The sequence below is a fragment of the Myotis nattereri genome (genome assembly GCF_964212035.1).
Source record: "Myotis nattereri genome assembly, chromosome: 14".
Classification (NCBI taxonomy): Eukaryota; Metazoa; Chordata; class Mammalia; order Chiroptera; family Vespertilionidae; genus Myotis; species Myotis nattereri.
This window is the reverse complement of record NC_138089.1, coordinates 27,866,054-27,889,319: the sequence shown is the minus strand read 5'-3', so window position 1 is coordinate 27,889,319 and position 23,266 is coordinate 27,866,054. Positions and strand designations below refer to the sequence as shown.

Genomic DNA, 23,266 nt, shown 5'->3' with positions numbered 1-23,266 from the left:
CCACGTCCTTCTGCCCCTTTCATTTTCTCACTTCTTGGTTCAGAATGGTGTAACAGGAAGAATGAGCTTTGAGATATGACGGATCTGGGATGGAATCTCATTAATGGCCAGGGCCTTGGAGATCTCACTTAAACTATACTATCTCACCTATAAAACAGGAATAATAATGCCTTCTTAAAGTTTTAATGAGATTAAATCTCACAAAAATTTAAAAAGCTATGCAAACACCTAACTGCTCAATTCATTTTAGTTTCCCTTCCTTTCTAAAAATCATTCAGATATTGTAGGCTGGACAAGTTCCACCCAATTTTTGCCCAGCAGCAAACATACATTTCCCTAAGAACTGATGAAACCAATGCCTCATTTTAATCGGCCTACAACGGCTTTCATGAATCAATGCAAACTGCTCTCACTTATTACAGATGGAGAGGAGCTCATTTCAGTTGAGTTGGTTTTATTTAGAAGTAAGTCATCAGTACACTGGGGAGATCTGGGGAGACTGGCAATAATGTCTCTTGAGATCTCATGGATAAGTTTTTTCTTTGACAATACTAATAAGATAGAAGGATGAGTTTAACAATTATTTTAACGTTACATATAACAGCAAAAGAGCTCTCCGTACCAGATCTCTGAGAAGCAGATCTCTAAGTCAGCTGTGGTATTACCATTCTCAATCCCTAAAAAGAACTGCTTTGTTCACCACAGTAGGGCTGCTGGTGTTCCTGACATTTACGGAAATACATTAAACAGTGCAAGTGGCGTGCCAAACACGGGTGATTCTCTCAACGGCAACCTGCCAAACAGGACTGAGAAGCAGAACCAGGCTTAATTGCGTGCTCCCTGAAAACTCCCGCAACACGTTTCTGGAATGTTCTCAGGAGCCAAGCAGCTTCCAAGAATGCAGAGCAGTCTCATGGACTATCCCCTCTTCCTCTTGCCTTTCGTCAGGGAGTGTTTGGGAGGAGGCTTTTGTCATTCAAAGCATCAACTGGTCACCCACCTGGAACAGTAAGGTTGAACCCCAGTTTCTACACCTGATACTCTCTCCAGCCTCCTGATGCCGCCTACCAGAGCCGAGAGGGTCTTCATGGCCTCAGCCCTCCAGTCCACGCTCCTCCTGATGCCAGCTCTGGTCCCTGCCACTCCCCTACATCACTGCCTGTAATTCCCCGGTGCTACCACGACCAGGTCAGAACCCTACTCATAGATATGCCTACCACAATCTAGCCCTCCTGCACTGTGCTTTCACTTCCGGGACTGAGCTGCATAAAGAGCCCATGCTGTCCCGTGTCCATCTGGCAATCCCCTATTCATCCTTTAACATGTGCAGATATCACCAACTCTGTAAAATCTTTCCAGCTAGCACATGTCCCTTTGGACTCCACCAGTTTCTGTGCAAATTCCACACCTCGTACACATCCATTTAACAAATAATTATTAAGCACCTAATGGATGACAGGCATTGGGTACAAGGACACAAGAGGAGCAACACTGGGACAATACTTACATATCACACTGTACTTATTGCATAGAATTGTAATTACCATGGAGCTATCTCTAGGACCAGAGCAATATTCTATGTACTTCTGTATTATTAGTACTAAGCCCAGTGCCTGGCACAAAGTAAATACCCAGTGAATATTTTTGTAAAATATTGATTGCACATACCTGAAACGAAGAGGAAGAAAACACATATAGAATAAATACATACAGAACAAGTGCTATGTTATTCAGAGACCTCATTTAAAAATGAACAATTTTCTTACACATTTCCCAGATTCATATTTGTTGGATTCATACTGTTAAAAAATAAATTTTTATTAATGTGATATTGTATACCAACTATACTTAAATTAAAAAAAATACTGATTGTGCCCTGGCTCGTGAGTCTGCTGGTTGGAGTGTCATCCTGTGCACCAAAGGGTCTTGGGTTCAATCCCCAGTCAGGGCACGTATGGGAGACAAATGATCGATGTTTCTCTCTTTCTCCCTTCCTCTCTCTCTAAAACCAATAAAAACATATCCTTGGGTGAGGATTTAAAGAAAACTGATTGTGAAAGAAAGTGCCAGTTAGCTACTAAATAGCTTTTACAACTAACTTAATAATGATGATAATAAGAATAGCAGGCACTAACACTTACTGAGCATTTACTATATACCAGGCACTGTGTTGAACCCATTACAGGCATAATTTAATTTCCAGACCATCTTATAAATAAGGTGTTATATAACCCTCGTTTTAGAGAAGAAAGCTGAGACACAGAGGTCAAGCACCTATCCACAGTGCTGTCCAATACAGTAGCCATTAGCCACATGTGGCTGTGATTATTTTAGTTTTTCCTTTTTATGTTTTTTTATTATTTACATATTTATTTATTTATTTTAATCCTCACCTGAGGATATTTTCCATTGCTTTTATTTTATTTTATATATATATATACACACACTAGAGGCCCAGTGCACAAATTCGTGCATGGGTGGGGGGAGGGGGTCCCTTGGCCTGGCCGGCGATCCAGGCCTATTGGGGGGCCAGCTGGCCTAGGGGGATAGGCCGCGGGAGGTTGGTCAGCCAGGAGGTTTGAGGGGGGAGAGGGGCCACAGAAGGTTGGCTGGCCAGGGGGAGGGGCTGTGGGAGGTTGGCTGTGGGAGCGCACTGACAACCAGGGGTCAGCTCCTGCATTGAGCGTCTGCCCCCTTGTGGTCAGTTCATGTCATAGTGACTGGTTGACCGGTCGTTTGGTTGTAACGGTCGCTTAAGCTTTTATGTATATAGATATATTTTAATTTATATTTATTGTTGAAAGTATTATAGAAGTCACCCGTTTTCCCCCCATTGATTCCCTCTACCCAGATCTCACTCCCTTCCCAGGTCCATTGCTTTTAGACAGAGTGGGAAGGAGAGGGAGAGGGAGAGGGAGAGGGAGACAAAGACCGAGAGAGAGAAAGAGAGAGAGAGAGAGAGAGAGAGAGAGAAACATCAATGAGAGAGAGATATTCTGATTGGTTGCCTCCTGCACATGCCCTGACCAGGGTTGGGAAATGAACCTGCAACCCAGGTATGTACCCTTGACCGGGAATCGAACCTGAGACCCTTCAATGCGCAGGTCAATGCTCTAACCACTGAGCTTACTAACAGGGCTGCTGTGTTCTAAATGTAGTTGGCACAACTGAGAAACAGAATTCTGAATTGTGTTCAGTTTTAATTAGTTTAAATTAAATAGCCACACGCAGCTAGTGGCTATTGTATATTCAACAGTAGACTAAGCTGTCTCATTTGTAAAATGAGATGAAGTAATAATTCCAAACATCCCTTCCTGCTCTGAAAGTCTGTTTTTTGTATCACTGGCTTCTCTGCAAGGGAGGACGTGCAGACCAAGAGATCAAGAGGCTACAGAGACACAATTACTTCTCTGTGCACACATCTATGAAATCACCCATGTGGATGCATTTAACAAGCACTCCTTGCCACCTAGATACATGCCAAGAACTGTGCTAGGCACTGCAGAAGCTATGCAAGACCGGCAGGAGCGCTCCTGGAGAGGAGGCACACCCATGGACATGAGACTGAGGAAGAGGTGCTACCCTGAAGGGCAGAAAGGACACGTCTGTGTACAGTACAAATGTAAGCATAAAAAGGATTGGCACTAACCGGTTTGGATCAGTAGATAGAGTGTCAGCCTGTGGACGGAAGGGTCCCAGGTTTGATTCCAGTCAAGGGTGCATGCCTGGGTTGTGGGCTCGATCCCCAGTGCAGGAGGCAGCCGATCAATGATTCTCTTTCATCATTGATGTTTCTATCTCTCTCTCCTTCTCCCTTCCTCTCTGAAATCAATAAAAATATATTTTTAAAAAAAGGAAGGACTGAATGTCATGTGAACACAGGCTAGAGGAATTCCAAATCACAGGAAAAACGTGATGGAGTTGTTAGAAAGCCACTTTTTAAGTCAACTTTTGAGAAAGCAGCTATTGTCTTAAAGGGAGCGTGTATTGGGAATTCGCAGAAGGGAATACCCAGAGTTACTGAATCACAGGCAGAATTGCATTTGGAGGCAGACTCTATAATCTACAGTGTTGCCCAGTCCCAGAGACCAGTAGCTGGAAAGGAAACAGGCTGGCACATACCTCCTCTAGGCTGAGCTGCAAATACTCAAAGATCCTGTATGGATTTCTTCTGCAGATTAGTCTCTTCTCTTGTCCCGACTAAAGAGAAAGAAAGATAATACATACAGAACAAATGGAAGCACTACATTTTACACGAAGGATACTGCATTTTAAAATGAACAACTTTCTTATAAATTTCCTAGATTCACAACTGTTGGATCCATACTATTAAAATTAACTTTTTATTACTTATGTGGAAAAGTTTTGCTTCTCTACTTTAACATTTTATTTCCTTTCTTTGTGCCTCATGAGTATTTCCCGTAGTGATCATTTTGTTGGTTGATTTTATGTGCTGCTTTTTTCATTGTACCTCGTAAGCATGTGCCTAGGTTCTTAATGAGCCATAAACCTCACTCGAAAGGCTAGCTAATATTTCTTCAAGTGGGTGTTCCACATACTCCTTAACGATTAGATTGTTTCTCATTTGGCCATTACAGCTAATTCTAGGGCAGCTCTGACAGCGTCCCCTAAGGAAGGCCTGTTAACCTGCTTCCTGTGCTTCCCCGGTGACGGCCGACTTCCACACTTGAGACCCACCCCTCGGCTGTACTCAAGACTATGTGCAGGCACCACTGCATTTCTCTTTCTCCTTAACAAGGGAGGATTATTGGACCTGCTTTCATTTATTAAAAAGCTAAGTTATTCACAAACTTTAAGGTTTTAGTTGAAACAGCCCTCACAACTACTGAGCCACCAGGGCAGGACCCAGTGCCCACTGGCTCTGTTGGAGCGTCTGCAGTGTGGTGTCCTGACTGCCTCTCACATCAGCTGGGTGCTTAATATGGGACTGCTACCAGTTCCAAGTAAGGGATGTCTAATTAGCCAACACCTTCTATTGGCCAGAAGCAAATGGCTTTGGAAGAAGTGATTTATTTTCTTCTACTTACCTCACGTGGGGCATCTTCCTTCTCGTTCACATCACACACGACTTCCTCCACCAGCACATACTCATCATCAGGCCCGCTCTCTCTGGCACAGAGGAGACCCGCTCGCTGGCTGCTGTCCTGACTGCCACACTGGGAGAGAACACCTTTTTGGCTACAATGGGCTTGGGACAGAGGCACAGTGACCTCTAATAAGTGTTCATCCAAGCCGTTTGCAGGTAGTGGGTCATGCCCAGGGCCTTCCTGCAGGCAGTCTGATGGCTTACTGGGATTCTCCATATCACCTGACTTTTTCAAGTCTCCATTCATCACAGAAAGTTCCTTTCTATCTGCGGTGGCTTCTATTTTGGAAACCATTTCAGAGTTCAGCTCATCATGCAATGGAACGCCTTCATTCTGTTCTATGCAAGGATGCTCAAGTGGTTTTGTGTAATCTTCAAGGATTCTGTGCACTGTACTCTCATCCTTCCCCTGTCTTCGCATGAGCTTTGTGGCCCATTCAACACTACGACGATACCTGCAAAATAGAAATAGTGTTAGCAACAACACTTGAATTTTAGAATTAAAAAAACAGACAAAAAACAAAAACAAAAACAAAAACCAACCCCCCCCCCCCCCCCCCCACACACACACAAAAAGACAACAGAACATGTAAAAAAGATGAGAAGGTAGTAAGCCAAAATATTTACAGTGGTTTTTCTCAATGGTGGGCTATAGGTAAATGTTTTCTTTATACTTTTCTGCATCCTCTAACTATTCTACAATGAACATGTATTACTTTTGTTTGCTTTTATTATAAAGCTTCACTTAGCTTGCTGAATTAAAAAGAATTACCTCAGTTTAGCAAAGTATGACAATTTGTGTAATTTAAAACTGGTGGACCAAATGATTTTAGTAAATATAAAGAGAAAATGGCCATCCTTTGTCAGAATTTGTTCTGTATTATTTTCAATTTTTAGGTATTGCATTTTCAGATATATCTTCCATTCATAACATAAAGAGCCTTTGTCTAGTATTGGAAAGCAAAAATGAACATTTCAATATTTTTCACAGTACCTCCTAATATCTCCACTGCACATGGAAAAAAATGATTACGATTAAGTACATACAGCCAAGCATCCTAACAGAAAAGGCCCCTTCTTCCATAATAACTTTTAAACTATATTTTAATGAGAAAATACGTGCTTAGTTTCTTAAACTTGAAGGCAAGCCCTGAACACCTCCCAGTTACAGAATTTACAGCAAGACAACAGGGCTCTGCTCTGCTGACTGTCGGCATCTAACGATGCTGCTGGGATGGTGCATGGAACGTGAGGCCATGCCACGTGTGGGCAATCTGGTCTGTGGAAGGCCAAAGACTCCATGAAACTCCAGCACTCCGGCCTCTGCCTACCGTGATCAGTGTAAAAAGCACCCAGAGGACACATGGCTTGTGAGCCGTCAGATGTAACTTTAGTCTTCACTTGAGTATTCTGTCTGCATAGGGATGTCTGACTCTGTCATAGCTTATGAACTGCTACATCCCACACAGTTAAACAAGGAAGGCGGCTTCTGCAGTATTTGAAAAAGAGATCTGTGGCTGCTTAATCCTAATTCATCAGAAGAATCTCCAAACTGTCCACATCCTGTTTATTCTTCATGGGGATGAACATGCATTCCTATATATTGGGAAGAGTCTCTTAGATTTAAAAATTAAAACCTGGCAAGGCTACTCCTAACCTGAAAAAACAGGATGATGCAGCGATGACATGCATGGACTCTGGCTTGCACATTTTGTGGTCAGCCCTGATTCTGTCACTTATAACTGTGTGACAAAGCCAATTACTTCACTTCTCTCTGCTTCAGTTTTTCCACCCATAAGATGGGGAAAATGGTATTACTGCCTCAGAAGGATCATTTTATGTACTACTTTTTATACTGAGGGCAAAAAAATGTAGCTGCCCATACAACAGCGAGATATCTTTCACCTGTATGAAAAGTATGGTCACTGGTGCATGCAGGGAAAACTTTCACCTGAGAGATCTAAAAAGAATCTCTGCTCTTCATATCACTTAAAGCATTGGTTTGATGCTTTTATGGGTCCATAAATCTTCATCTGAACACAAATTTGTGTGTCAATGTATATTTTTCTGGGGAAGGGTTCCACTTTTATCAAATTCCTTGACTCAAAATATACGAAAGAACCACAGAATGAAAGATTCAACAGTTCTCCGCTTTGAGCAGAAGATCTGGAGTAGAGAGAGAAGCACACACAGGTCACTGCTCTGCTCTTGGCAAAAAAGTGGCCAAGGCAGATGTGAGTGCAAACCCTCCCTCCATCATGGTCTTGCACTAGTTACGTACCTTCCTAAGGTTCAGTTCTTCTGTGAACCAGGGGTAACAGTACTTCCCTCACGGGGTTGTTGCAAGGATTAAAGGAGACAAGACGTGTGAAGTGCTCAGGATATTGCAAGTGCTCAATAAATATGTGTTCCTATAATGATTGTGGGGTTTTTAGGGAGACTTGAAAAATAAAAACATTTTGACTCAATATGTATCACACTGAGATGCAAATGACATCTTAATGAATGGAAATGTACACCTTAATTAGCTGCTCTTCGCGGGCAGAGGCAGTCCTGTGGGGACAAGCATTGCACATCGCGCTCTGCAGTTGGCACTTCCACGATTCTCAGCTAAGCCACTAGCACCTCCAGCCTCTTTTTGCTTTTCTGACAAATGCCAGAATCATGCCTGCATTTCTGTCTCAGAATGACCTCAGATGTTCATTTCTGAAAGCGCAAATGAGACAGTGGCTATCAAAGTAAGGAGAAGAAAGCCTCGAAGTAAGACTGATGATGAAAACAGCCAGATGCACAGATGACTAAGACATATGGCATATGGGTCATAGAACAGGTGTCCTCCAATTGGCTGGCAATGCCTTCAAAAGCCAAATCCTACTGCAATTAACCCCAAACACTGCTGGAGAAACGGCAGGAAAAGAAAAGCGAAAGTCAGAAAGGGGAGGGCGGCAGAAGGAAAAGGTGTCAGCGGCTCTGATTAGAAACGGTAATGAGACTGATGAAAAGCAGGCCCATTTTAGGGCAGCAACACAGATGGTGCCACTTGAACACGCCTCAGCTGCTCGTGTTTCTATGCCTTGAGCACACTTCTTCCATTTCCATAGAGTGCCCTTCTCTACCATCTTATTGCTTATTGCCCCTTTATCACTGGGAGTGCACAGCAAACTGGTTTTGAGTCCATCTGCTTAGGCCCAAGTACTGGCCTTGAGCAAGTTTAACTTCCTCTGGTTCTGTTTCCTCACCTGTCAGAGACAGAAAACAACAGGACCTACCTCACGGGGGGATGGAAGGACTTACGGAGACAACCCATAAACATGTTATTAGCATGTACCTAGCACAAGGGACATACTAAGAAATGCCAGCATACAAAACTATATTATTCTCATTATGGTCAATTCCTTTAGGCTCTGGAGCTGGACTTTCTGGCTTAATCTCATGTAATCTTGGGCAAGGTAACTGCAGATTCCCATGTACGGGACGGGAACGACTACTCCTACCTGAGAGGTTTCTTAAGAAGATGAACTGAGATGATACAGGTATATAGACCAGTAACTGGCACTGTTGGAGCAACCAGAGCCCATTGGCCATAATGATGAGGACGGTGATGTTGGCCACAACCAGAAGCTAACATGAGGCGTGGGAGGATCCTCCCCCAGAGCTGTCTGAGGGAGCACAGCCCTACGTGCCTTGATTTTGGATTTCTGGCCTCCAGATCTGTGAGAATAAATTTCTGTTTTTCTAAGCCACTCAAGTTTGTGGTACTTGGTTATGGCAGCCGTAGGGAACTAATACAAGGATTAATAACACTCTTGGAATATTACTCTGCAGAGGTTACAAGGGGTAACCCTCAGGTAGGCGGCATTCAGAAACTTACATATTCACACTGGCTTGGTGCCACCTCATCTTTATTGCCAGCCCAGTCAGCATACAGCTGAGGGGCAGGCTTTGCTTCTGTTTCTTGGTCTCAGTGTTGGTTGCAGCAACCTGCCTACAGGCAGCCCTTCTGGGATGCGGGTTCTGCCAGGTTCTTAGCTGGTCCCTCCCACAGTCTGGGGCCCTACCCCTACGCCCAGCCCGCAGTGTTAGCCAAAGCAGCCACTGAGATCTCCCTGGTGCCACTGCCTCCCAGACACTCCTCTGGCCACGGGGTTACTGGGCATGTAAACAAAAGAGGCTATCAGATCCCGTCGAACATGCAGAAGCAAGATGAGAAATCACTGTGGGTTGTGTGGTTTTAAAGGCTTCCTAGAGGAGTTGCAACTCGAGCTGCTCCTCAGGGATGATGAGGATTTAGATCAGTGATGGCGAACCTATGACACGCGTGTGAGAGGTGACACGCGAACGCATTTTTTTGGTTGATTTTTCTTTGTTAAATGGCATTTAAAGATATAAAATAAATATCAAAAAATAAATCTTTGTTTTACTATGGTTGCAAATATCAAAAAATTTCTATTGTGACACATCAGAAAAGGTTTCCTAAAAATAGACCTGATTTAAGCCATAATTTTGACCAAGGCTGCAGTTCACCATGACTTACTTCTTTGATGTGATTATAGGCATATTTGTCTTCATATCTGTAACAACAAAGAAACAAAGGCGTTCTATTAACTCAGACAAATTTTCCTTAAGGAGAAAAAACACTGAAAACCTAGAAAACACTAAGAACATTCCAACATCCCAACATCCACAAAATCACACACCTAAAAGGCTGGCTGTCCAACCAGCAATGGCAAACATGTGCTTTACAGGCCATCACTCCCTGCACTCAAACCCCTGGCAGGCGCAGCTGACCAATCAGTGCTCTTGCTGGGCTCAGATGTGACCTCGGAATCCTTCTCAACTCAACACTGCAGCTAAGCAGGATGGCATGCAGAGGAATCCTTCCTGCCACCTCTGAATGCTCATGCTCTCAAGTTTCCGATGAGAATACAGAGACCCTAAAGCTATACACTTTAGCCTCATTGCCCTGTGCTACATAAGCACCTGCAGTGAAAGCTGTGCCTTTAAGAAAGGGCTGTTAAAGTACGTTTCATGGTGGTGTTTGGGTGTGAACTTGCACATCAGGATGACTCTCTAACCAACTGAGCTACCCAGCCAGGGTTTTGGATATGGATTTGGGAGTTCTGGGCTCTATTTCTAGCTCTGGATATCTGGTTGGAGGGGTCCTTCCACCTAAAATGTTTATTGGGTCACCTAATGGTGTGGGTTTTAGACAACATGGGTGGACCTAGAGGGTAGTCTGCTGAGTGAAGTCAGTCAGACACAGAAAGACAAACACCATGTGATTCCACTTACACGTGGAATCGAGAAAACAAAATAAATGAAAAAACAAAACTGAAACAAACTCATAGATATAGAGAATAAACTGATGGTTGCTGGGTGGGAGGGATGTTGAAGGGCTGGGTGAAAAATATTTGTTTCTGAAATCAATAAAAAATCAACCAACCAACCAACCACAACATAAACATCAGAAGACACAAAATGTCTTGTTGATTCTTCTTATGTCATCAGCACCACTGCTGATCAATGCCTAGATCTAATAATTCATTAGAGGATGCAAAACGGTGGCATTCTAATCCTACTATTTCTTCTTTAAAGACAAAGCCCTCACTATGTGGCTACCCTAAGAACCAGTTCAAACATTCCAGTTTTCAAAATGATGTATCCTCCGAAGGTGACTGATGAATTTCTTCTGGCATGTGTCAGTATGAACGAAAGGATTCAAGCATTTTGGGGGTATTATTATGAATGAATACATTTTAAAATAAATTGTAGCATTATTCTTATTGATGCCCAAATGTTTCCATGGCCAGTAGAAGCCTCTTTTGAAACAAGCCTAGTAGTTTATGACAGCTTCCTTGCTTCCTGGTACAAGATGTTTCATCTAAAAAATCCTGGCTGCTCTTAACCACACCATCAAAATTACTGATTTGCTTAATTATACAATATACATATCACAGGCTCAGCATCACTGTAACAACACTACAACCCATAAAATACTTGCTGAAAACAATGTAAAGATTATTTTGTAGCTCGTTCTTCCTTACAGTATATGGCAGGTTGATTGCCCCAATTCCTCAGGTCTGCCATCTGCCAAACCCTGACTCTGGGCCAGTGAAGTATCAGCAAGCATGATGCACGCAGAGGCCTGGAAAGCATGGGCACACTGGGGCTTGCTCTTGACCCTCCACCATAACCATGAGGACATTCCTGGGCTAGCTTGCCAGAGGCTGACACACATGGTTTCCCCTCCACCCCCATGGCCCCAGTTGAGGCCATCCTAGACCAGTTGACAGCCAACCAGACTATCAGTGAGTCCAGCTAGATCCATTACTGGACTAGACCCATTAGAGCAGCCAGCTGACCCATGACTAACATAAGGATGAGCCCATCCAGCCAAGATCAGCACACCTACCCAGCAAACCTATAGACTTGTAAGCAATTTGGTTGCTCTGAAAGCCACCGAAATTTGGGGTGGTTTGTTAAATAACATTGTAGCAAGAGATAACTGACATAAAGTCTAACCCATTAGAATTGAATAGTCCAATTATCATGTTTTGAAATCATTCAAAATAGTTTCCCCCTTGTGGCTCTACAACCAACTTGATATACAGGTTCTTTTTTATTTCAAGAATTACTCCCACCAGCAATGCATGAGAGTGTTTCTCAGGGCCTTACCGATGGTCAAACTTTTGGATTTTTGCCAATCTAATTGCTAAAGTGATACCTCAAGTAGAGTTTTAATTTGTATTTTTTCTTACAATATAATGTTTTTAAAAATCCTTTCTAGCCCTGACTGGTGTGGCTCAGTTGGTTGGAGCGTTGTCCTGTGCACTGAAGGGCCATGGATTTGATTCCTGGTCAGGGTACACGGTGTGGGTCCAATCCCCATTAGGGACATCTATGGAGGCAACCGATCAATGTTTCTCTCTCACAATGATATTTCGCTCTCTCTCCTTCCTTTCTTGTTCTAAAAATCAATGAAAAGCATATCCTCAGGTGAGGATTAAAAAAATCCTTTCTAATTATGTTTTAATCGGATATTGGCTGTGTAATTACCATGAGACTTCCCTAGAGAAATACACTAAAATAAAAGATTTATAAATTAAAGAGGATCAGCAAGTAAGAACTACACACATTACTATGTTTTAACAAATACATCAATGTTAAAGTTATTGTTGTAAATTCTAACTCTAGAAATAAAACTCATTTTGCATACAGGTGAACAGGTACCTAATAATCACTACCTTCCACATGCAGAATACTCTTCTAGGCAATGCTTAACAACAGAAAAGCCTGAATAACACGTCTGATAATTCCAGAAATTAGATAAAACGCATTTCAATTATAAGAACCTTTTCACCTTTATTAGAATGATTCTAGCTACAATTTCTAGCAGTAAATTGTCAGTGTGCCTCTTACTTCTCCACTAGAATGTTATGATATAATCTGAGGTGCAAGATAAAAAATGAAAGGAAATAATACTTTGCCAAAAGAACTGAATGACATGCAGGTTTACCTTTCCATTTAGCAACCAGCTTGGGATCTGAAATGGTGAAGTTTGGACGGCTTCTAGACAGAATTCCTTTTCCAAAATAACCCTTCCAGGAAGAGAGCAAATAAAGTTAGTTCACCTTTAGTTATCAATTTTTTAGCTAAGGGAGAATCACAATGAGTTAATGAAGTTTATTGCACTTTTCACAGCTTTACGCCTTCCCTCTGATTATCTAATGAATACAAATGAAGATCTTAGCATTTTATTTGTGATAAGTTTCTCGTATACCTCTTTTGTCTCCTAACTAACGATTTCAGTCTAGGTCTTATAAGCTGAAGGCAACAGGGCAGGCAGAGGCAGGGATTCTTCTTCATGTGGGTCAGGAGCATGTGTCTAAAAGCAGGAACCAAGTCTACCAGGTACAAAAAAGCTTCCTAGCTTCCTGGATTCTCTTGTACTCCTTCCTGCTGATTCCAAAAACAACATTAACCCCTCTCCCCCCATTTCTTAATTTAAGCCCATAGAAAACTGAAATTGAGAGAATAATAAAATGAACACTTTTTACCCTCATCTAGATTTAACAGTCAGAACAAATAATGTGTATACCAATTTACAAAGCTCCTATTTAATGTTATGTATTACAAATGTGAACAGACTGCCTTTGGCCTAGACCTTCATCTCACCAAGGTCAATGCCACCCACTGTATCCCACTATGGGAAGGTGGTTAAAACAAACATCCATATATATACTAGAGGCCCAGCGCGTGAAATTGCACAGCCCTGCCCACCCGCCCGCCACTCCTCTGCGCTCACTGCCCTGCCACGCTCACAGCCCACCCACCCACAGGCACCTCGCCGTGCCTGCCAGCCTTGCTTCGATCTGAGCCTGTGGCTGCAGGGGAGGGACCAAGAGGTGCTCCATGCACCTCCTGATGACCAGTCGTTTCAGCGTTCTGGCCACTGGCCCTTACACACACACACACACACACACACATATGTATATGTATATATATAAATCCTCACCTGAGGATATGTTTTTATTATTTTAGAGGGAAAAGAAGGGAGAGGGAAAGAAGGGGGGGGGGGGAGAGAAAGAGAGAGAGAGAGAGAGAGAGAGAGAGAAAGAGAGAGAGAGAGAGAGACACACATCAATCACTTGCCTGACGAATGTGCCCCAACTGGGGATCAAACCTGCAACCTAGATATGTGCTCTGATCAGGAATAGGACCAGCAACCTTTTTTTTGGTGTACAGGATGATGCTCCAACCAACTGAGCCATCTGGCCAGGGCAAAACCTATATATTTTATAAAAATGTCTAAAGAGGTCGAAGCCGGTTTGGCCCAGTGGATAGAGCGTCGGCCTGCGGACTGAGGGGTCCCAGGTTCGATTCTGGTCAAGGGCATGTACCTGGGTTGCGGGCGCGTCCCCAGTGGGGGGTGTGCAGGAGGCAGCTGATCAATGTTTCTCTCTCATCGATGTTTCTAACTCTCTATCTCTCTCCCTTCCTCTTTGTAAAAAATCAATAAAATACATTAAAAAAAAATGTCTAAAGAGGGCACATTTATAGACCGGCAGTGGACCACTGGGTGCCTTAGGCTGGGAGCAGAGCAGGAATTAAGTGCGATGGGCATGAAGGAACTTTCTGTGCTGATGGGAAGGCTCTAAAACGGGATTGTGGTGGTGGTGGTGCAACTCTATGAATTTGTTACAATCACTGAACTGTACACTTACAACGGGTGAATTTTATGGCTGTAAATTATACCTCAATAAAGCTGTTTAAAAAGTGGCCCACTGATGAACTGGCTATGAGGGGCAGGGAGGGGAGCAAGTTACCAATTTCAACCCAAACCTATCATCCATAGAAAACAGCAAAAACCACACAACTTGTCCTCATCTAAGAAGAAGTCCCCAACTCGAGAGAGCGCAGATGCAGAGCCAGGACACATGCTGAAGCCTCATCTCATCTGTCCATGAGCCAGGACAATATGCCACTCTGGTTACCTCTGGGGATGGAATGGGAGTAAGTGGGGAATTTTAACTTTTTACCCATTAATTTAATATCTATAAACTGCTTGATATTTTTTAAAATATATTTTATTGACTTTTTACAGAGAGGAAGGGAGAGTGAGAGGCATAGAGAGTTAGAAACATCGATGAGAGAGAAACATCAATTCAGCTGCCTCCTGCACACTCCCTACTGGGATGTGCCTGCAACCAAGGTACATGCCCTTGACCAGAATTGAACCTGGGACCCCAGTCCACAGGCTGATGCTCTATCTACTGAGCCAAACCGGTTACGGCATGAATTTTTTTTTTTAACACAATGAATGTGCATTGCTTTTTATAACTGAAAGATAAGAGGGGTCAATGTTACTGACCCTACTTCATTGCTAAAACGTGGGTCCAGAGTGGGGCAGTTATCCTAATAATATATGGCTTTAGGGCACTTGAGTCAAACTATAGTGTTCCTACAGGAGACTAAATAGCAAGAAAAGAATACGGGTCATTTATGGTTTGTTTTGGGAGTGGATGGAGAGAAGGAGGAAGGAAGTAGCTCCAGGTTGTCAGGGAGTAGCTGTGCCAGGGCCCCTTGTACTTACTTTCCCATACAGCTGCTCAATATCTTCTGCATTCCTCACAATCACATTGTTGTTTATCATTTCAGCACGGAATATTTTGAAGTCTTTCTGACCAAAACGGATGGGAAATGGAGACTCATAATTCTCGTACACTCTTCTTTTCCTCTTCGGGGCATGGAAAAAGGCTTCCGCCATTTTTCAAGTGTAACTGTTCTCTAAAGAATATAATGAAGAGAAAGAAACAATCAATAACTACACTGATAAAAAGTGTGAGTACACTTACGGTATACCTAGGCTCAGAAAACCTAGGTCTGTGGGAAATATAACATATTTATAAAGCAGTGAACTAAAAGACACAGAGTCACAAGAATATTTTGTAAAAGCAGTGCAAGTCTTAATCTCCTAGAACAGTGGTCGGTAAACTGTGGCTCTCAAGCCACATGTGGCTCTTTGGCCCCTTGAGTGTGGTCACGAAGTTTCAATCGCACTGTATGTGTGCGCCTGCACGTGGTATTTTGTGGAAGAGCCACACTCAAGGGGCCGCAGTTTGCCAACCACAGTCCTAGAATATCTCAATTAATTCCTACAACAATGCCCACGAAGCCAGTGGCATTATTTCTAACTACGGCTGAGACTGAGGCCTAGTGATATGCCCCAAAAGTCACAATGCCACGCAAAAGACTCCTAAAAGCAAGCACAGTAGGATTCCTGCCTACTAGGATCACTCCCATTCTTTCACTCAGCCAATAAACTTTTACTCAGTACCTATCTGGGCTCTTAATATCAGAGGTGCTGGGGATATAAAGATAAAACTAAGAGACCCTGTTCTTAAGTAATTAAATCTAGTTGACACTCCATTTAAAAAAAAAAAGAGGGGGTGGGATCTGGGGATATAAAGATAAAACTAAGAGACCCTGTTCTTAAGTAATTAAATCTAGTTGACACTCCATTTAAAAAAAAAAAGAGGGGGTGGGATCTTAAAATACATTCCAAACATTATGTCAGTCATCTCCCAATTTAAAAAAACATGTGTACTGATTTCAGAGAGGAAGGGAGAGGGAGAGAAGGATAGAAACATCAATGAGAGAGAATCATTGATCGGCTGCCTCCTAAATGCCCCCCACTGGGGATTAAGCCTGAAACCCGGGCATATGCTCTGACCTGGAATCAAACCGTGACCTCCTGGTTCATAGGTCGATGCTCAACTACTGACCCACACCAGCCGAGCACTCATCTTCCAATTTTTAAGGTAAATTAATAAATAAAAATGACAGCAGCAATTCCCAATTAAGGGTCCATGATGTACCTCCAATTAGCTAAGAATAGGAACTGTAAAGCCAGAGTGCCAGGAATGGAATCGACTTCACTACTTCCTAGTCGTGCAACTGTGGGCAAAGGTTACTTAATCTCTCTGTGCCTTGGTTTCCTCACCTCCAAAATAAGAATGAAAAAACAACAACCCTCTATGTTCAGTAAGACCCATAAAGTTGCCCTGACTGGTTTGGCTCAGTGGATAGGGCATCGGCCTGGGGACTGATGGGGTCCTGGGTTTGATTCCAGTCTAAGGCATGTACGTTGGTTGCGGGCACATCCCCAGTGGGGGGTGTGCAGGAGGCAGCTGGTCGATGTTTCTCTCTCCTTGATGTTTCTAACTCTCTATCTCTCTCCCTTCCTTTCTGTGAAAAATCAATAAAATATATTTAAAAAAACAAAAACAAACAAAAAAAACACATAAAGTGCTTAGAAGAGTACCCAGTTCACAGTGAGCGCTATGTGTGTATTTGCTATAATTATTACTATGGGATGAGAACTACCAACATCGTTACATAGATGAGGAAATGGATTCAGGTTCAAGATCTATATATATAAAACCCTAATATGCAAATAGACCGAATGGCAGAACAACTGAAAAATTGGTTGCTATGATGTGCCTGACCACTAGGGGTGCACATGGATCATGGTGGGCATCGGCAGCAGGTGACAGAATGCGGAACATGGCTGGCATCGGCTGTGGTGGGAGGGTGGAGCAGGTGAGCGGGGGCGCCAGACCAAGGTGGGGCTCTGGTCACTGTCATCAGGGTGAGCCTCTGGTGGTTACTGAAAATTCTTTGCTCCTGCATGCTGCGGGCCCGCCAGGCACTTGCACCTGCTGCTGACACCAGCCCCGTTTGCACCTGCAGCCTGTGCCAGAGCTGCTGCTCGCACCTGCTGATGGCACCGGCCACGCTCGCATTTGCTGCTGGCACTGGCCCCAATAGCTCCATGCTGTCAGCGAGTGTGAGCGGGGCCAGTGCCTTCAGCGTGTGGGAGCAGTGCCAGGAGCGGGGCTGCAAGTAGACAGGGGACCGGGGGTATGGCGGGAGTGGCTGGGTGGGGGCATAGAGGATGGGCCAATACCCGCCCCTGTGCCCACCATAGCTTTGTGGCCCATAGTTCCTTTTAAGGTGCATGAATCGTGCACTGGGCCCCTAGTCCTATATAATAAAGAGCTAATATGCTAATTAGATTGAACAACCAAATGACCTTCTGGACGACCTTCTGGACAAAGCTGGGGCTGCGAGGGCCGGCCGAGGCTGTGAGGGACTGTGAGGGCTGAGCCCCTTGCACGAATTTTGTGCACTGGGCCTCTGGTATTACATAAAAGGCTCCAGAGTTGGGCACTAGACCATCCCAGGTCTGCTGAACTCCAAAGCCCAGGCTCTTCTCACCAGGTTCTGCTGCAAGCACAGGTAGCATCTGTCCCCCTTTGTCTGAAGGCTCACTGTTTCTCAAGGTTAGAAGCTAAAGGGTTATGGAGAATTGTGGGATTACTTACTGTGCACTCAGCACTAGGAGAGAGTAAAGGAAGCTGAAGTCAGTACCTCTCCCTTCCAGGCCTTACACTCAGTCTGAAATAAAACAAGCACCTAACAGGCTGCAATTCAATAATGGCTAAAGGAAGGAAGTAGAGTTGAGTGTATTGTGCGATAAAAACATAGAGCCATGGTAGATGCATTTAACTTAGGAAAACTCAACCATACTCAAGGGGAAAAAAATGTAAACAGTGCAAGAGATTGGCCAGCCACCCTAAGCCATGAGTAGATGCCCTAGAACGAGACAGAAGACTTGAATCTGCTGCTCCCTCAGTCCTGAGTCTAGAGTCTAGAGTCTTTTATGTAATGATGTTTACTTTGAATTTATATTAGTTCACACAAACACTCCATCCATGCTTTTGTTCTGGCCCTCCGGTCCAGTTTAAGAACCCATTGTGGCCCTCGAGTAAAAAAGTTTGCCCACTCCTGCTCTAGACTCAGTTTAAGCTGTCAGTGTATCTGCTGCTTGAAGATACAGTGGAACCCTTTTACACATGTGTAAACTACATGGCTCGAAACCCTCACAAAGAAAGAAGTAGGACTAATTATCTAGGTGCCTCCTGCATTCAATACCAACATCCCACTGGGCAGGGGATGTAACCAAGTCTGACACAGCCAATGAAGGTGGTCAAAGCTGAGAAAGGAAGGTGAACGGTCTTAAGGACTCATGACCATTCAAAAAATATATATAAATAAATAAAAGCTTTGTCCAATGTATGATGCCTTTATCCACCTTCTCAAAGAAGTTGAGGAATAAAATGAGGACAAAGAAAAAACACAGATCAAGGAAGAGTTAGAGAAATTAAATAGAAAATCAGTTACAAAGATAACGGTGAAAAATAAGAATCAGCAAGTCAGAACCTTCATAGAACTGCCAAAGTATTCCAAGCAGCAAAATGCTAGAATAATTTCTAAGTAAGATCCCTCAATGTAATCACATACTGAGCATGACTGTACACATAGTACACACACACAAATACAGCATTCATAACAAAACTATGTAATACTACATGTTAATGGGCAATTAAGAGATTTTCTTCCAAGGGTATCTTAACCAGATTTTCACTTGCTGACATATTCCTCAACCTAAGTCAACTCTTTGGTATGCAACTGTAGAAATAGCAATTTATTTTAAAGCTTAAACAATATTGTGTTGGCTTTTCTGAGGCAGGACATTGATCTCCAGTGAGAAAATTTCTAGGGATTTCTAGGAGCAATTCAGACTTTTATGAGACTTTCATTTGTAATTTAACCTCTGTTTAATATTTGACTTGTATATATTACATTTGTAATTTTTTTAAAAGGAAACACTTAATGGCTAACTTCAAGAACTTCCAATTTAAATCCTCTCAAACAAGTGAAATGAAAAGTTATGTTTTAATTTGTCTGGTTTGTTTAGGATTTTCCCCTTTCTGATGGCGAATGTACACTAAATAAGCAATACTGAGCTATGACACTTGATGGCAAGAACTCTTGCCAGGCCAGTATGGCTCAGTGGTTGAGCATTGACCTATGAACCAGAAGATCATGGTTTGATTCCCAGTCAGGGCACATGCCCAGGCTGCAGTCTCCATCCCCAGTGGCAGGAGGCAGCCGGTCAATGATTCTCTTTCATCATTGATGTGTCTATCTTTCTCTCCCTCTCCCTTTCTCTCTGAAATCAATAAAAATATAATTTTAGAAAACCAACTCTGTACTCTAATCCAAGTGTATATGGTAGGTTTCTTGCAAAAAAAACACACCCCAAAACAGTTTTTCACAAAACCTCAACAACCAGGATCTAGTGTCAACGCTGCCCATGTGACAGCATGCACATCAAGAATTTGGCTCCGAGTAGGCCTTCCATATATACAAAGATGCCACTATTATTGTGTGACCTTCACAACCCACTCAAGCTCTCTGAGCCCAGTTTCTTCATCTTCAAATTGAACAGGACTAGAAACACAGCCTGGAAGTTACCCAAATGTTAACCGCAGAGTAACCATGTGATCCAGCAATTCCACTCCGGGTACAGATATAAAAAAAAAAGTGAAAACATGTTCACACAAAAATTTGTATGCGAATGTTAACATAAAAGCCAAAAAGTGAAAACCACCCAAATATCCATCAATGGATGAATGAATCAACAAAATATAGGATATTCATATAATGGAATATTATCAATAATAGAAGAATGAAGTACGGATACATGCTACAATGTGCATGATGAACCATGAAACCATTATGTTAAGTAAAAGAAGTCAGTCACGAAAGACCACGTACTATAGGTATAAAACCATTAATATGAAATGTCCAGAATGAGCAAACCCATAGAGACACAAATTAGGTTAGCAATTGCAGGTGCTGCGGAAAGGGAGAAATTTTGGAGTGACTGCTAATAGGCATAGAGTTTATTTTGAGAGTGATGAAAATGTTTAGATTGCAGTGCTGGCTGCATCACTCTGTGAATATAATAAAATCACCGAATTGTACATTTTACAAAGGTGAATTTTATGGTATGTGAATGATCTCTCAAGAAAGCTGTTATTTTAAAAATTCAGTAAGACAAGATGATCTTCATAGTTTTGTGGAAGAATTACCTTGTGCTGACTTTGGAAGGCAAAGACGGGGAGAAAGGACTGAATCTGCTACTCTCAAAATCTGCAAGAGGCATTTAGGAAATGTTTCTTTAGTGCCATGGCGGGAGAACAGCATGATGTAAGGTGTGGGAGGTGAGTAAAATTAGAGGAGGTCACCATCGTTGGTAGGTACAATGCTGTGTGCTGCACAGGTGGGCACTGCTATCCTGATTTCACAGACAAGGAAACCCAGGCTTAGGGGAGCAAGGCATGTGTCCAAAGCCCCATGGTTAGGGAAGATGCGAGGTTTGTAAGGCAGGGAGACTGGCCTAGAAGAAGACCCATGTCTGAAGCACACACAGATGCACAGGAAGGACTGGGTCAGTTGTCAGGGAGTTTGGGATGTGAAGGTTGGTTGGTTTAGACTTGGAAACAGTGTAGGTTATGACAAATGAAAAGAGATGAACAAAATTCACCTGGGTTGGCATATAATAGTGGCTCTCAAGCTTAGCTGCCCTTAGAATCACTGGGGGTAAATTAAAACTCCTAATGCCTAGTCCCGTGGTCGGCAAACTGCGGCTCTCGAGCCACAGGTGGCTCTTTGGCCCCTTGAGTGTGGCTCTTCCTAAGCCTTAGGAGTACCCTAATTAAGTTAATAACAATGTACCTACCTATATAGTTTAAGTTTAAAAAATGTGGCTCTCAAAAGAAATTTCAATCGTTGTACTATTGATATTTGGCTCTGTTGACTAGTGAGTTTGCTGACCACTGGCTCCAGTGATGGCGAACCTATGACACACGTGTCAGAGGTGACACGCAAAGTCATTTTTTTGGTTGACTTTTCTTTGTTAAATGGCATTTAAATATATAAAATAAATATCAAAAGTATAAGTCTTTGTTTTACTATGGTTACAAATATCAAAAAATTTCTATATGTGACACGGCACCAGAGTTAAGTTAGGGTTTTTCAAAATGCTGACACGCCGAGCTCAAAAGGTTCGCCATCACTGGGCTAGGCCTCACTTGCAACGGCATCAGAAATTCTGGGGTGGGACCCTGGTGATTTCAACATGTAGCCAAAGTTGCCAACCACTGCTTGCAGGATGGCCTATTCAAACACACTTAATCCCCACAGCCCCCTACTCCCTATTGTACAGATAGGGAAAGGGATTCAGGAGGGCTGAAGGCTATGTACCTGTAAGAGGTTGTTAATTTTCCTTTCCCAAACCAGGGCTTAATCATTCCAGACGCCCCGAAGTGTTAAGTGTATTTACTTTTCTATTAAAAGCGGGGCTTGTTCTTTATTCTTCCCTGGAGCAGATAAGCTAACACCCTTTAGGTGTTCAATAAATGTTCATTCCAAACAAAACAAAGCAAAACCAAAAGGGGGGAGGCAGCTACATCTACTCTTCCAACTCGCTGGGTCCACCGAGCCTTAACAAGCCTGGGTAAAACCTCCCACCCTGCAAGGCTCGCCTGCTCCCAATTAAAACGACGTTTGAACTCCAACTGCTAACCTCGGGGGCTCGGGGAGGCAGGGATAAAAGGGGCGAGGTAAACAATCCTGCCTCTGGGGAGCTTTCAAGTTAGAACCGAAGACCAAGACATATAAACAAACAATACCCCTTTGAAGGCTGTTGCGAGGATTGAACAGGTAATTGTGCGAAGGCGCGCGGTGCCGGGCTCCCCTGGGGAAGTGCTAGCCAGGCGGTAGATGCAACTGCAACACATGACGGCGCACAAGCCAAAAAGTGTTCAGGGCCCAACAAAGTCCTATATCCATCTTAACTTATCCCTCCGCTGGTTTCCTGAGGTGCCTGCCACCCCCCCGCCCACACCCCCGCTCCCAGCAACCCCACGAGCGGCCAGGCTCCTCTCGGGCAGAGGGTCAGCTGCACTTCGACGTCTCCAGCCCTGGGGCGTGGCGCGAACACTTCCAGAAAGAAGGAAAAAAGAGAAGTACGAAGGCTACAGGGGCACGAGGAGGAGGAGAGGAGCTCATCCCGGCAGCCGAGCCTCCTCCTCGCGGCCCAGAAGGGCCGGGGTTGGCTGTGGAGCCCGGGGAGAGGCTCGCGGAGAGGCCGTTTCCTGCAGCGGCGAGACCTCGCCCGGCGCCTGTGCTGGGCCCAGCGCGCCTCCCGCCCCTAGGCCAGCGCCTTACCTTCATCCACCCCACGCGCTCGCCGTTACCCCGACAACGCCGGCCCGGGTGTGGGGCGGGGGGGTCACCTCTGCCGTCAAGTAGTGCGGTCGCAAAGCTGGACGAATGCGCAGCCGCAGAGCCCGTGGCGCGCCCTCCGGGTTCTCGCCGAGTGCGCATGCGCGCAGCCTGAACGCGGGCCGGGGGGTCGGGTGGCGGCGTTCTGTGCGCGCCGCTGGCCCCTCGTGAAGAGCGAAGCAGAGGCAGCACGGCCTCCTTCCTGCCCTCCCCAGTGTCATGCGGTTACTATTCTCGTTTAATTCTCACAACAATCCGCAGGACCCGACTTTCGGATGGGATCCGAAGTCGCTTGTTCCATGTCACACTGCTAGGAGGTAGTGGAGTCCTGGTCTAAAGACTTGGGAGTCCACGCGCCTGGGGCGATGGGGCGCTTGGGCCTCCCGGACCCTGCCCCTGACCTGGTCTCAGCTTCCTCAATGCAGACGGATAAGCTGCAGCATGCAGGGCGTCAGGCAG

General features: G+C 44.0%; 1 protein-coding gene across 2 annotated transcripts in view; it reads right to left on the bottom strand.

Annotated features, from left to right (window-relative positions):
- The window catches only part of TSEN2 (tRNA splicing endonuclease subunit 2), a 42,525-nt gene extending 19,740 nt beyond the window's left edge, over positions 1–22,785 (bottom strand). For both annotated transcript variants that reach the window (XR_013996776.1, XM_081105650.1), the window contains exons 1-6: positions 22,751–22,785; positions 15,201–15,394; positions 12,624–12,705; positions 9,642–9,678; positions 5,049–5,562; positions 4,123–4,200 (exon numbers count right to left, since the gene is read on the bottom strand). Coding sequence is in view for 1 of the 2 variants with exons in the window: in XM_081105650.1 (XP_080961776.1) it covers positions 4,123–4,200; positions 5,049–5,562; positions 9,642–9,678; positions 12,624–12,705; positions 15,201–15,374 (885 nt within the window). In the remaining variant the exon portion in view is untranslated. The remainder of the gene's footprint in view (positions 1–4,122; positions 4,201–5,048; positions 5,563–9,641; positions 9,679–12,623; positions 12,706–15,200; positions 15,395–22,750) is intronic.
- Between the last annotated feature and the right edge of the window lie 481 nt (positions 22,786–23,266).